At 47.6% G+C, this 12,617-nt stretch overlaps 3 protein-coding genes across 5 annotated transcripts; all 3 read right to left on the reverse strand.

Moving 5' to 3' along the window:
- Nucleotides 1–1,078: 1,078 nt before the first annotated feature.
- On the reverse strand, nt 1,079–3,529 carry LOC9651552 (carboxypeptidase Q). Of its 2 annotated transcripts, none has more exons than XM_024677145.1 (13): nt 3,274–3,529; nt 3,117–3,217; nt 2,970–3,063; nt 2,684–2,909; nt 2,479–2,618; nt 2,299–2,424; nt 2,218–2,246; nt 2,030–2,159; nt 1,843–1,973; nt 1,702–1,795; nt 1,567–1,644; nt 1,377–1,510; nt 1,079–1,320 (listed from the first exon to the last, which is right to left on the reverse strand). In XM_024677145.1, exons 1-13 carry the CDS (start codon nt 3,406–3,408, stop codon nt 1,194–1,196), a joined length of 1,545 nt encoding a protein of 514 aa, XP_024532913.1. In that variant the 5' UTR covers nt 3,409–3,529; the 3' UTR covers nt 1,079–1,193. The 2 variants fall into 2 exon arrangements, with proteins under 2 accessions (XP_024532913.1, XP_024532914.1); XM_024677146.1 differs by having other exon boundaries at nt 3,117–3,163; nt 3,274–3,482.
- A 66-nt stretch (nt 3,530–3,595) lies between these two features.
- On the reverse strand, nt 3,596–6,302 carry LOC9651553 (probable glucan endo-1,3-beta-glucosidase A6). Its single transcript, XM_024677144.1, has 3 exons — nt 6,017–6,302; nt 4,321–5,781; nt 3,596–3,850 (listed from the first exon to the last, which is right to left on the reverse strand). Exons 1-3 carry the CDS (start codon nt 6,114–6,116, stop codon nt 3,819–3,821), a joined length of 1,593 nt encoding a protein of 530 aa, XP_024532912.1. The 5' UTR covers nt 6,117–6,302; the 3' UTR covers nt 3,596–3,818.
- A 149-nt stretch (nt 6,303–6,451) lies between these two features.
- On the reverse strand, nt 6,452–11,545 carry LOC9651554. 2 transcript variants are annotated; one of them, XM_024677143.1, is made up of 9 exons: nt 11,306–11,545; nt 10,869–11,107; nt 10,294–10,647; nt 9,917–10,182; nt 9,720–9,861; nt 9,286–9,660; nt 9,097–9,228; nt 8,905–9,033; nt 6,452–8,852 (listed from the first exon to the last, which is right to left on the reverse strand). In XM_024677143.1, the coding sequence occupies exons 2-9, from the start codon at nt 11,013–11,015 to the stop codon at nt 6,741–6,743; spliced, it is 3,657 nt and encodes a 1,218-aa protein (XP_024532911.1). In that variant the 5' UTR covers nt 11,016–11,107; nt 11,306–11,545; the 3' UTR covers nt 6,452–6,740. The 2 variants fall into 2 exon arrangements, with proteins under 2 accessions (XP_024532911.1, XP_002972580.2); XM_002972534.2 differs by having other exon boundaries at nt 10,282–10,647.
- Between the last annotated feature and the right edge of the window lie 1,072 nt (nt 11,546–12,617).

Genomic DNA, 12,617 nt, shown 5'->3' on the forward strand with positions numbered 1-12,617 from the left:
CCCTTTAAACAGAAATAGATTAATAATCACTTATTTATTTATCCCCTATGTTAAAAATATGGTTACAATATATCTAAATCTCATCATTTAATTACATATCTTATAAAATTATCTTTTGGCAAATATCTCGTAAGTTGTAGCTAATTTAATGTCAAATTATTTTAACAATTTTTTTATTTCATGATTGAACATTCTTATTAGCAATGAAAAATTTAATTAGACACTTTAATACTTCAATAAAAGTATCTGTGTGAATGTATATTGAAATTATTTAAATTTTAACTTTTTTACATTGGATTATTAAGTCTAAAACAAGCTAAATAGTCAACCAGGAAACAAAATGATTGAGTTTGAATTTTTACACCAATTATAAAAGTCTAAATAATAAGGCCAAGAGATATATTCAAATTTATTTTGTTTATTCCTTCCTTCTATATAAACTCCATAATAAAATTACAATTATAAAGTTATGGAACTCAAAGTAATCCTATGCAATTCTATCTTGATATTAATGCTCATCCAACAAGCAAAATCTTATTCAGCACCATCACTCCAGGATTGTATTGACACTTTTCACATTAGAACTAATGTTGGAGATTATTGTAATTGTGCATCATTAGTTTGGATCCAATTTGCTCTAAATAGATTCCAGCCTGGTACCTATTCTTATGTAATTGGCACCTTAGGCATCTTTCTAACGATTGGCTGGTTTCATGGAGGCACACGTGCAGACTTCATAGAGGCCATTGAAGATATCTGGGAAATATGTTTAGCTCACAATGAAGGTGGAGGAGTGATTGTACTTAGAGATGGATCTTTTATGTTACGGGTAGTGCATGCTCGAGAAGACTTAACAATATTTTCAGAAACTATTAAAGTAAATAATCCTTTCATAATGGAGTTGCCTGATAAATGTAGGGATCTACCATGATTGTACACATTTGCCTCTAAGCCTTAAATCTAAACATCTCTTTACTTTCTTCTCAGATTCAAAGCTGACGAGCTAGCAACGTACCGTTTGCACGAGAGAGAGGTCGGAGACAGTCTCGTTACCCACAAGAGCGCTGAGACGTGTAGAAAACGCATAGAATGTCGGGAAATCGGATATACATTCCTTTCTCGTACAAATGGTGTTCTCCTCAATTTATCATTCACAATAACGCACATGCTGACAAGCGGCTATGGATCTGGATTCACGATCTGGGGAGCAAGAAATCCAGATTTGCTATTGAATATGTCCAAACAGCAAGTGTAGCAGCACAGTGTTGGAGTTGCCTCGGTGAAAGCTTGTCAACTGTGTCAGATTGGGTATGGTGATACCTTTGCGTAAACACGGACGAGTGAGTAGAGAAGAGCTGGAGATAAAATTAACATACCAAAAGTATCCACTAGTTCCAAAGTTGACGTCTGGATATGGAGGATTGCTGAAGGTTTTGCACGGATTGTTTGATAAGCTCCCAACCCGTGGGTCCAGAGTCACTAGGCTTCCACAAGGAACTCCAGCATCACACTGAAGATATGTATGTCATCTCGGTGACAAGAAAAACAAGACATGGAGATGCTTACCATGGGTGAAATGTCCGTCCCTATGCTCTGTCCACTGACATTTCCGGATCCAATCCCCGCCAGAAAAGCTTTTCCGATCTAAAGAGGCATTTTACGAAGTTGCAGAAGTTCTTCTTGAAGCTGTAGTTACTGTACCTGTTCCAGAATGGACCGTGCAGCTGTGGAGCCTTGAAAAGAAATTCCCAATGGAGTGAAAGTTCCTTCGTCAGACTCAATGGCTATACTCGTCCTGGTTTCATGATAAGAAGAACAGGAAGAAGAGAGGCTGAGACTTACAACTTCGACTCATGCTTGTGGTTAAGGTAGTATTGCTCAGCACCTTTTGCACCATTTTCTTCATTCACAAACAGCACTGCTCGAAGCGTACGGTGTGGCCTTAGCTTTAGCTGGTGAATAAGTCGCACCACCTGGAAAATGCAAATGGAATGAGCTACAACATCCTCCGTAAAAGAATAAAGAATACCTCCCAAGAAACAAATGCTCCCCCAGCATCATCCATTGCACCATCTGCAATGTCCCAACTGTCCATATGGCCTCCAAAGACGACCACCTCGTCCGGTTTTTCTGCACCTTTGATCTCCACGATCAAGTTTCTGGAAGGAACATTGCAAGTTTCATCAAACGAAACCAATAGAACCGAAAGTGACATACCGCGAAGGCTTGTCAGGTAACATATGAGCCTGCAACGACGCATTTCATATATACACAGAATGAAGTTTCCAAGACTTTTACCTCCATGTAAAGCTCGATGACAATCTCTTGGCCTCGAGCTTGCATTCTTGCTAGCATTCTAGAGTCTTCCACGGATATCGCAGCAGATGGTATTCCAGTAGTTCTAGTGGCACCGGTGTGAGGAGTCTATAAGAAAGAGCTATGTTAATTCACAAAATTTCCTCTTAAAGAAATAATCACCTGTAAACCATACGGTGTCATTGAGTGAACGAGAGCGGCAACAGCACCATACTTTTCGGCCCGTGTCGCTCCTAGTGTCCTGTACTTGACAGTGTTTGAGTAGCCTTGATCAAAGTTTACATTGTAGACGACGATCTTTCCTGTTCAGATGTGATTTCCTCAAGGATAAAAGAACCGAAAAAAGTGGACTGGTCTTTCAGTTTACCTTGCACGTCACTGGCTCTTTGATCAAGTTCTTGGAAGGACGAAACGACAATGGCCTTTGCAACCAATGACTTCTTTCCCGGCGTGCCAACGCTCATGCCTAGACCGACCATATGAAGCTCCTTCACTCTGGGAGATAAAAGCCTAGCAAACTCCCGGCCACGTACCCAGGAAGGAACCATTACGTACTCTTCAACGACAGATAATCCATCCTTCTCCATCTCTTCCTGCGATGAGGGAGGTTCAGCTTAAGCAAGGAAAAAGAAAAAAGAGAGAGAAAGGCTTACTCTTGTCCAATCTAGAGCGTTCTCGAGAGCATCGGAGCCACTGAAGCGAGGTCCAAACGTATCAGTCATGCACGCAATCCTCTCGTAAACAATACTAACGCCATCGTGAAAATGAGAAAACCTGGCCAAAGAAAAGAAGGCACTCACTCGGAAGAGAATGCCGCATCGATAATGGCATCGGCATCGTCCTTGGCCTGGGGCGGGAGCAATGGCGTCGCTTCCGATCGCCGTGGTAGCACTTGGGTATGCTGCGAATGGCGCCAACAATCAAGATCAAGAACAAAGAAACGCCAATTGAGCTTACCTGATAAGCACTCACCAGCACGAGGATGGCGACCAAGAGCCAAAGCGCCATCTCCCCAGGAAGAACTAAACCCTGCCACAGTGAAGGCCTGCAAGGAATAAACAGAACCGTGCGCCACTGGATTGGACGGCCCATATTTGCGCGGAAAAATTTGAAGTTTACATCACAGGAAATAAGAAACCTTTACGTTTGGTTATTAGTACGGCATTGTCTCCTCCCTGTGTACGAAAGACAACAACAACAACACTAGACAAAGATATCCTTTTCGATCTTCCGTGTATGATGTGTCTGGGCATCGACATCATTCCGGGACCAGCGAAAGAGCGAGAAAAGAGTATCGATAATTTTTAGATGCCACTGCGCTGTTCACTGTCAGTGGAGACGCGAAACAAGGCAATCGAAAAAGCCGAGAGAGAAAAAAAGAGAGAAAAGAGCTTCCGCCTTCCACTTACCTCCCGCAATATCGTCGTCAAAGCGCTTTGCGTCGGTGGCTGCTAAAGTACCTCTAGTGTGGTCTCGTTAGTTGTGGACTCTCCAAAATTTAATCATAGCACGGGGTACACGCAAGATCCATAGCCTGTACAACGAACACCAATATATTTAGTATCAAAAGCAAACCAACAAGAAACTCGGAAAGATCAAACTGACAGAGAACACTAAAAGAAAACCAAGTAAACGATGACAACTATAGTTAGTATCAAAAGCAAACCGACATGAAACTCAGTAAGAACACTAAAAGCAAACCAAGAAAACAGTGTTAATCCTAGTTAGTATCAATAGCAAACCCACAAGAAACTCAGTAAGATCAAACTGACCGAGAACACAAAAAGAAAACCAAGAAACAATGGGGACTATAGTCATATCAAAAGAGCAAGATCAAACTGAACGAGAACACTAAAAGAAAACCACAGACAAACAACAAACTCAGTAAGATCAAACTGACCGAGAACACACCAAGGAAACAATGTCATCTATAGTTAGTATCAAAAGCAAACCGCGAACACTGAAAAAGAAACCAAAGAAACAATGAAAACGATCGAAACTTACTTGGATCCACGCTGGTCAGCTTGGCAAATCCGTTGAAGGCGCACGTCCCGCCGGACCTCTTCATCTTTTGCCAGTAGGAGTTGAAAGCGTACGAGGCGTGGAGCCTGACGAGGTTGGGAAGATAGCAGGCCTGTCCGGGCTGGATTGCCGCGCAGTCGGCCTTTCCCCCTCCGCACGCGTAGTCGATCGCGTCTTGGACGTCGGCGGTGCTCACGTAGTCGGCCTTTGCGACGCACCACTGCCCCTGCCTGGACGAGTTTCCAGTGGAAAAGTTCCCCGGAATCGCTGCTTGGGGGAGCGCTGGCACCTGGGAGGCGTTTGCCTTTGGAGATGAAAAGTAGGACGACGACGACGTAGCCGCCGGGGATGAAGGTGCTGCTGCTGCTGCTGACAGAGCCGGATACTTATCCACGGGAGTCTTCCCGGTTAGATCGATGTCGTAGACTTTGCTACCGTTTGGATACAACAGCCCCCAGTTTCGCTCTGTCGCGGCACCCGGCTTTTGATCCTCGTTGAACAGAGCAAAGATGTAAGTGTCGATGAGCCTTCCGGGTCGTCTAGGAGTGCCGTGGTTCTTGTTCTTCCTGTTCTTCCCGAGAATTCGTAGAACCAGCCTCCTGTTGTAATCGGCTGCATTGGCAAGCGAGGCCCCGACGGAGCCTCTGCTCGGCCACCCGGTCTCACTTATAGAAACCTGGACGCCACCATAGCCGAGCTTGGTCATTGCGACAACCAGCGCGTCCAGCTGCGCGTCCAGGAGGTTGTCGTAGTGCATGCCGGAGGGATCCTCGGCCTGCGAAGCATTCGAAGACGGCCCTCGAAAGAGCGCGTAGTCGAGCGAGATGGTCTGCTGGTCGTCGAGCCATGCAAAGTATGGGTAGACGTTGATGAAGAACGGGCTCTGCGTCGTCTCCAAGAACTTGAGCATGGGCTGGATGATGGCGTCGGAGATGTCGTCTCGAAACACTCCATCGGATGGAGGGAACGAGACCTTCAAGCAGTCGATGGCGAGGGACGTGGTGACTTTGATCTTGCCGTGGCCTAGCCGCTGGAGAGAGGAATGCAAATTCTCCATAGCCGGGACGAGCTTGCTCCACACCGTTTGCCTGAGGGAGAGGTCGGAGAGAATCTCGTTGCCAACGATGGCGGTCTCGATCTTGGTGGCGGGGTACGCTGCGACGTTCTGCTGGACCCATTGATCCGAGAAGTTGGAAGAGGCGGCCATCTGCTCGATCTCCTGGTTGGTCACCATGATCGCCACGCGGAGATTCGTGCTCTGGAGCGCCTTGAGGACGTCGGGATTGGCGTCGTAGATCTTGACGCTGCGGATCTTGAGCGACTGGAGGAGCTCCACGACGCGGGCGGGCGGGGGGAGATTGTCCGCCACTCGGCCATAGTTGATCCCGATGGCGTGCTGCTGCTGGTCGTCGGCGAGGAGCACGGCGAAGACGAAGGACACGGCTGGAAGGAAGGAATTCCACACATCAGTACCAAGAAAGCTGCTAGAATATCGATGCGATGGGGAGCCAAAGAGAGCTGGAGCGTAGAAAACGCATAGAATCTCAAGAAATCCTCGAGCGAGGAACCGATGCTCGAGTGTGGAGGAAGCGAAACACTGAGACAAGGACACAAAAGGGGAGAATGCGAGAAGAAATGCGAAGACCCCAGCGAAGAACTAGAAAGAACTCTTGCATACCAATGCTGGCGACGAAGAAGAGCACGACCATAGCCACGGCGAGCATGATCGAAAGCCCCGTCCCTGGCCGCCGCGTCGCCGCCTTCGCGTGCCTCGCCATTGCTGCCGCAGCGATCCCGACGCCGTCGCCAGATCTTCACGTCCGGATTCTCATCCTCGGCCTCTCCCCAGAATGTAGGATTAGGGCTCTCTCCCTCCTCCTTCCTCACTTAACCGCCATAGCCAGGGAGCTTGATTGCTTCGCTTCCTCGCCTCCTCCCCCCTATACGACAGCGAGAGTAGTATTGTACAAAACCCAGCCCGTGCCAACTCAGCGGCTGCGGCCAATCACAGCAGCAGACACGTGGCGGGAGCTTACAGCTCGGATCTTTTTCGTCGTCCGTACAGCCTCCGTGTCCACGGATCTCTCTCTCTCTGGCCTCTCTGAGATTCCTCTCGTGGAAATTTTTCGTCTTTGTCAAGGCGGAGGACCCATTATTGCTGTGTGAACATCAACAATAAAGAGCGCAAAAGCAATAAAATAAAATAAAAGAAAGCGAGACAAATAGATAAAAAAGATTATAAACACACACACACACACACACACACACATACAGTGACGAGACGCGGGAAAAGCTTACGCAAGAAAATGGACAAGCTCGTCGCCGAGAAAGCCTGGAAAACAAAACGTTCGTTCGGTGCTGGTTGGAAGGAAAATCAATACTGCGAGCGCTACGTACGACCTCTAAAAGAATCCAAACCCCTTCCCTGGAGCCGCCGCAAACAAGCTATACTCCCCAGCGTTCATGCTCGCCTTATTGATGCCACTGGGCAATCGGTCCATACACTTGATGCTCACCACCACCTCTTCTGCGTTGGCCTCGCGCGGCGGCGACGATGCGAGCTTCGGAGAGTCGGAGACAAGCGGCGGACAAGCATCGCCACCATTGCTACTGGCACCACCACCACCGCCGCTACTACCACCACCACCAGAAGTAGCAGCTCCGCCACCAAAGTGAAACAACGAGAAGGTGTTTGGCGTGAATCTAAACTCCTTCTGGAGCTCCTGGAATGAGAACGTCGCCGTCTGCATTGGCTCCCCCAGCGATCCCGGCTTCTCCACCTTGAAGCTCTGCTGCTGCTGCTCTTGGATCTCCGGTGCTAGAAGCGGCCTCGTCGCGTCCACTGGTATCCACGCCGCCGCCGCGTAGTCCGGTCGAGGACGCGGCGGCGGTTGCGCTTGCATGGAGACCATCTCGGCGGCGGACAGCGATGGCATCCTCAGGGGAGGATGGAAAATGCGAGGAACCGGAAACCTGGGATAGCCGAACGCTGCCGGTCCTGGAATAAACATCGGCGGTGCTGCTCCTGGAATGAATGGAGTCCTGGCTTGAGGCCCTCCCCACGGGCCGTGCACCGCAGGAAAGCACGCGAATCCTGGCTGCTGCGACTGCGGCGGAGGATGCCGGTGGATATGGTGGTGAGTCGGAGGTGGAGGCGGCGGCGGCGGCGGCGGCGGCGGTGGTGGCGAGTGAACTGGTAGCATCTCCACCACTGTTGTGTACGTGTGATGGTTCTTCGCCGCTCCGCCATGAACGAAACCATTCACGTAACCGTTTCGAATGACTTCCGGTGAGCAGACTGGAGGAGGATATGGAGTTCCCAGCGGTGGAGCAGTAGCAGTAGTAGCGGCGGCGGGAACCGAGCATGCTGCAGCTGGGGTCGGACAAGTTTCCGCTGCACTGGCTACTTCTGCTGCATCCTTCGGCTCCTCCTTCGCTACGTCGGCTCTGTTTCTCGGGCTTTCTTTCCGGCTATCAGCATCCATAACCTCAGCCGAAGCTCCACTTAAACTGCCATCTCCGATAGCCTCCAGTGGCTTTTCCAGCTCTGTCCGATCGACTAAAGGTTCCACCTGCATCATCTGGCTGTCCGATGATTTTTCCTCATCCACCCCGCATGACAACGACTCGTTGGCAGGGGCGGCTTCTCCCTTGGTCACACCACCCACTGGATCCTCTAGAGAACAACAGACATCTCCATTCAGCTGCACGTCATGCTTCACCCCGTTCGCGTTTAAGCCTTTCGTGACAACTTTCGTGTATGTCATGCCTTCCTTCCTCGACCTTACTGATTCAGGAGAAGTGGGAAGTTTCTGACTGCCTAGATTGGTCGTTGCCGGAACCCGGCTCTTAAACACACCAGCCTTTACGTGCAGTTGCCTGGACTCTGGTTTCCTAGTCACCTTTGTAGGAGACTCCTGCATTCTCTTGGCCCAGAATGTGGTCGTGCATGCGCATTGCTGCGTCTCTTGTCTGGCCATCGGAAACCCGTTACGAGCTTTCAACGGCTCGCTGTCAGTTTGCCGCTCTTGTATGGCCAAATCTGAGGAGCCCCTGTGACTAACTCTTTCGAAAGTCATTGATGTCCCTCGTCGAGAATATCTAACTGGAACTGAATCAGCCACCTGCTGTCTCTTGCCATTTGATCGCCTCTTTGCTGCCTTGGACTGCTCTACAATGAATGCTCCGTTAGCGTCCCTCGAGTTACCAGTGTCCAGAGTGCGTCCGGCAGGAGACTCTCCGCCGCTTCTCTCAGATTCGTCTGGCACCAGCCGCACTTCTGTCATGTCCGATAAACTACCTTCTTCATTCTGTTTGCTATCAGCTTGAAGTGCAACATTCTCCTCGGATCTCGTGGAAGACGGTCTTCCACCTTTGCCTTTCTCCTTCTCACGTTCTTTGCACTTGAGCTTCTCTTTCCTTCTCAGCTTCTTTTCCTTCTCTTTTAGTTTTCTTCTTTCCCTGCGCTCCTCCTCTTCCCTTTTCTCATGCTCTTCCTCTTCCAAAAGCTTATTCTGCGAGGATTTCTGCGTTAAAAAACGGGAGGAATAATCAGAAGACACATACCTGCTTTTCCAACGTGGCTATCTCTTTGCATGCAACTCGTACTCGGTCTTCTAGTAATCCAAGAGCCAGGCAAACGAAAATACTATGTGCATTTTGCCGAGCAGTTCCCTCCCGGAACGCTTTCTCAACCTACATAAGCAGAGATGATGACAATATTCAGCTAAAACTACTTTTTTCTGTAAGCCTGCGCACCTGTTCCTTGAAAATAACCGTTGCTGCGTCTAGAAGAAAATCGCGTGCAAGCTCGGGACTTTTAGCGTGCTTTTGCGAACGAGAGCCTTCACCATCCAGTTCATTGCCATCTTTGTCGAAACCATCGTCGTCCTTGAATTCAAAACAACGTTTAGTGAGTGACATGATAGACTGAGGCACAATCCCTACCTCCTCTTCTTCTGTTTCTTCTGCATGCTCGAAAAAGCGTTGTATGCTTTCGCCCTCAGTAATGGAAACAATCCCGTCACCGACAAATAGCCGACGATGTACACATAATTCACCCTTCAAAGCATGAGCTTTGACGGTAAAGTCACTACATCTCCCGTCACGTTTCCAAGCTCTGAGAGTGATGAAACAGTCGAAGATATTTCCTAGATCTAGGCCCTCCACTTCCACTCTGTCCGATAAACCCACATCTTCAAAGCCAAATATGTCGGACTTGCCTTCTGCAGTTCCCAGTGCCCACTCAAAATGTTGGTATGGAGTGCCAACTTCCCCTGCGATTGATTCATGCCAATCTGCTTGTACTGCATTATCAGATACCTATCAGATAAAACTGAGCGCATTAGAAACAACCGAACATAAACATAGAAAGATAATACCTCATACTGGAACGTAGTATCCGCAGCACAGAACCATCTTGTGCATCTTGGCTCCTTCCTAGCTCTCTTCAGCTCCTTCATTTCTTTGAACTCGCGAAGGACATTGCGTCGACAATCCCTACAAAACCTTTTGCTGTCGAATCTGTGAACGAATGTTAAAGTCGCACTCAAACGAAAAAGGGAAAAAGATGATGTACCTGAACATAAGTCTCTCGATGAAGTCCTCCTCTTTCATCCTCAAAAGGGACCGTCTTGTCTCTTCACTTAAAGCCGACCAAAAATCCACTAGAGCTTCGCACGAAAGTCTGGTCGTATGAAGAGCACAGGTTTCCTTTATTCCATGGCCTCTGCCCGACGAGTAAATACCACTACTCTGGCTTATCCAGCCTCGTCCATTCCCCCCACAGGCGTCCGGGTAAAGCAGCTCTCGTTCTCGCTCCCTTCCCCGTGCACTCTCAAACACCTGAGAAGTAGTACTACACACTGTCAGTTTAAACAACTGCAATGCGAGATGTAAAGCAAAAGAAAATCCTAAGAAGAGAGGCAAGTAATCCGGGGGTACATTTTGGAGCACCTCGAGTGACGTCCCGTCTAAGAAGCAGTCGAGGACGGTAAGCATGCAGTCCCTTGTTGCTGCTAATCCACCCCAGGGATGAAGGGAGGGATCTTTCGCATCGTCTTGAAGCGTCCCAATGTAGCCAGCACCCGCATTGCCATTAACTTCGTCCTCTGGGTAGACTTTCCGGCACTTGGAAGTGTTACGTCCAACGGAGAGGTTCTTGCCGTACATAACAATCTGAGAGAATCCTTCCACCAAAAGTCCATGGCACCTGGAGCAGTAGAGATTCTTGCGGACTTGTTCGAATAGAGTTTGCTTATCGATGCGGAGCAGGTTGCGCCTGGCATCGGCTGGAAGCCCATTCCAAAACTGCAATGAGCAAATCGCAGCGTGTTAAAATCTCGTTCCAGGTTATGCCTAGCAAACAATAAGCTTCTCTGACACCCCCTGTGGCTGCATGTATAGACACCAAAAAAAAGGCAGTCATGAGGAAAAGCGCTAGAACAATTCTACATCACCACGACGAAATCCAAAACGAGAGAGGAAAACCAAATGAAAGAAAATTGTAAAACAGCCAGCTATGGACTTACCTTTTGAAGCTGCGAGTAAGTGACATCTTCAGTGTTGGAGCGAGACCATATAGAGTTTCGTGCGTCGCTGGGCGTGTTGCATAGCGAAGACCCGGAAGAAGACGACGTAAAAGAGTGATGGACCTTGTTGCGCGATAGACCTGGCATTTTCACAAAAGCCTGGGATTTTTCCTACTCCTCTCCATTTCTGACGTCTATATCATCAATCGCTGCGTCCTCCGGCAGATCTCACGACCAACCTAATCACAAAGCAATGCGGCGTCAAAGAAAGAGAAAGGGTTTCCACAACGCAAAACAACAAAAGACCTAATCCAATCCAACGCCATGCCCGGACCTTCGATCGATCCATCCATCGACCGATCGATTACGATGCGAGGACCGGGGCCGACGGCCGCGAATTGGATCTAACAACCAGAAACAGAGCTTCGAGATCAAACCTCATTCCGCGCTGTGCTGCGCCAGATCGCGCCGGATTCCCGATGCTTCGCCGCGCGCGGTCGAGGAGCGATCGCGCTAGATCTAGACGCCGATTGCCTGAGATCAAGAGAAAACCTAGACGGATCGCTTTGGCGAGGGCAAAGGCAACGCCTCGCCAGACAAAGGGCCCTCTATTCCTCGTGTAAGAAAACCGAAGCGAGGGGAAGGCTTAACCGGAATTTACTAACTATGCAGGCGTCCGTGTGTCTCTTTTTGCCCTTGTCAATGAGGCAGCGGGGTCCGTGGTTCGATTCTAGGCCTTCTCATACTAGAATATTCATAGAATGTACCCGTTTTTACAGATAATGATATTCTGTTTTTAAAGAGTTGGTAGCCTTGAAAATAAGAAGATTTTTTGGGATGAGATGAGATGTCAGTGGTAGCATGACTTTTAATAAATACTTAAAAGCATCATGCCTTGATAACATAGTTAAACACCACTCTTCATTTACAACTTCAATAAGTTTTTCAAGACTAAGTGATGACTTAATAAAGATTTTACTATTTACTTAAAGGTAATGCATGAATAACCATGGCTTAGCAAGAGTCTTTATTGAGAGTTTGAGATGTATAACAATTTATTTATGATGGCACACAATATTATAATGCACATAATCACATTTTAATTGCTATAATAGCAATCAGAACATAATTGTGTGCATTAGAATTTTAGCATAGGGAATTCCACATATGAATCCAACCCATGCAAGTTGGCATTGCCTATAACACACAGAAATATCTAAGATTGCTAGATGCTATGTTATAATTAGGTGGCAAAAAAATTCAAAGATTGCATTGAGTATGGTACTTGGCAATAAGATCATGTGCTCCAGCTTATCTAATATACCATATAGCACCATAATCTTTATTAATTCACTAATAATTTCATCTAGCACCTACTGCTACTATGAGATTCTGCTCCCCTAGATCAAATCGGTGTTACGTAGCACTCACAATTGTGAGGTGGGGATTGGTTAGACTCTAGATCAATATTCAGGTGTATTTAGCTGTGTGTTTAGTGCCTTAGGAGCTTTAATCGAGTGCTCTAGTGCAGCAATGGTGTCACTGAATTAGCATAGCATGCACTGGACAGTGACTAGAGTGTGGAGGCTCATGCCCAACAATATTTTGGCATGATGTTTGGTTTAGCTAGACTTCTAATTAGGTTGAAAGATCAATCATCTTATCATAGATTCTTACCAAACTAAAAAATAAAGAAGAAGAAAGAAGATGTTGATGTGGCAATAAATTGAAAATTCATATATGTTTATG

This window comes from Selaginella moellendorffii, unplaced genomic scaffold (assembly GCF_000143415.4).
Source record: "Selaginella moellendorffii unplaced genomic scaffold, v1.0 SELMOscaffold_19, whole genome shotgun sequence".
NCBI lineage: Eukaryota > Viridiplantae > Streptophyta > Lycopodiopsida > Selaginellales > Selaginellaceae > Selaginella > Selaginella moellendorffii.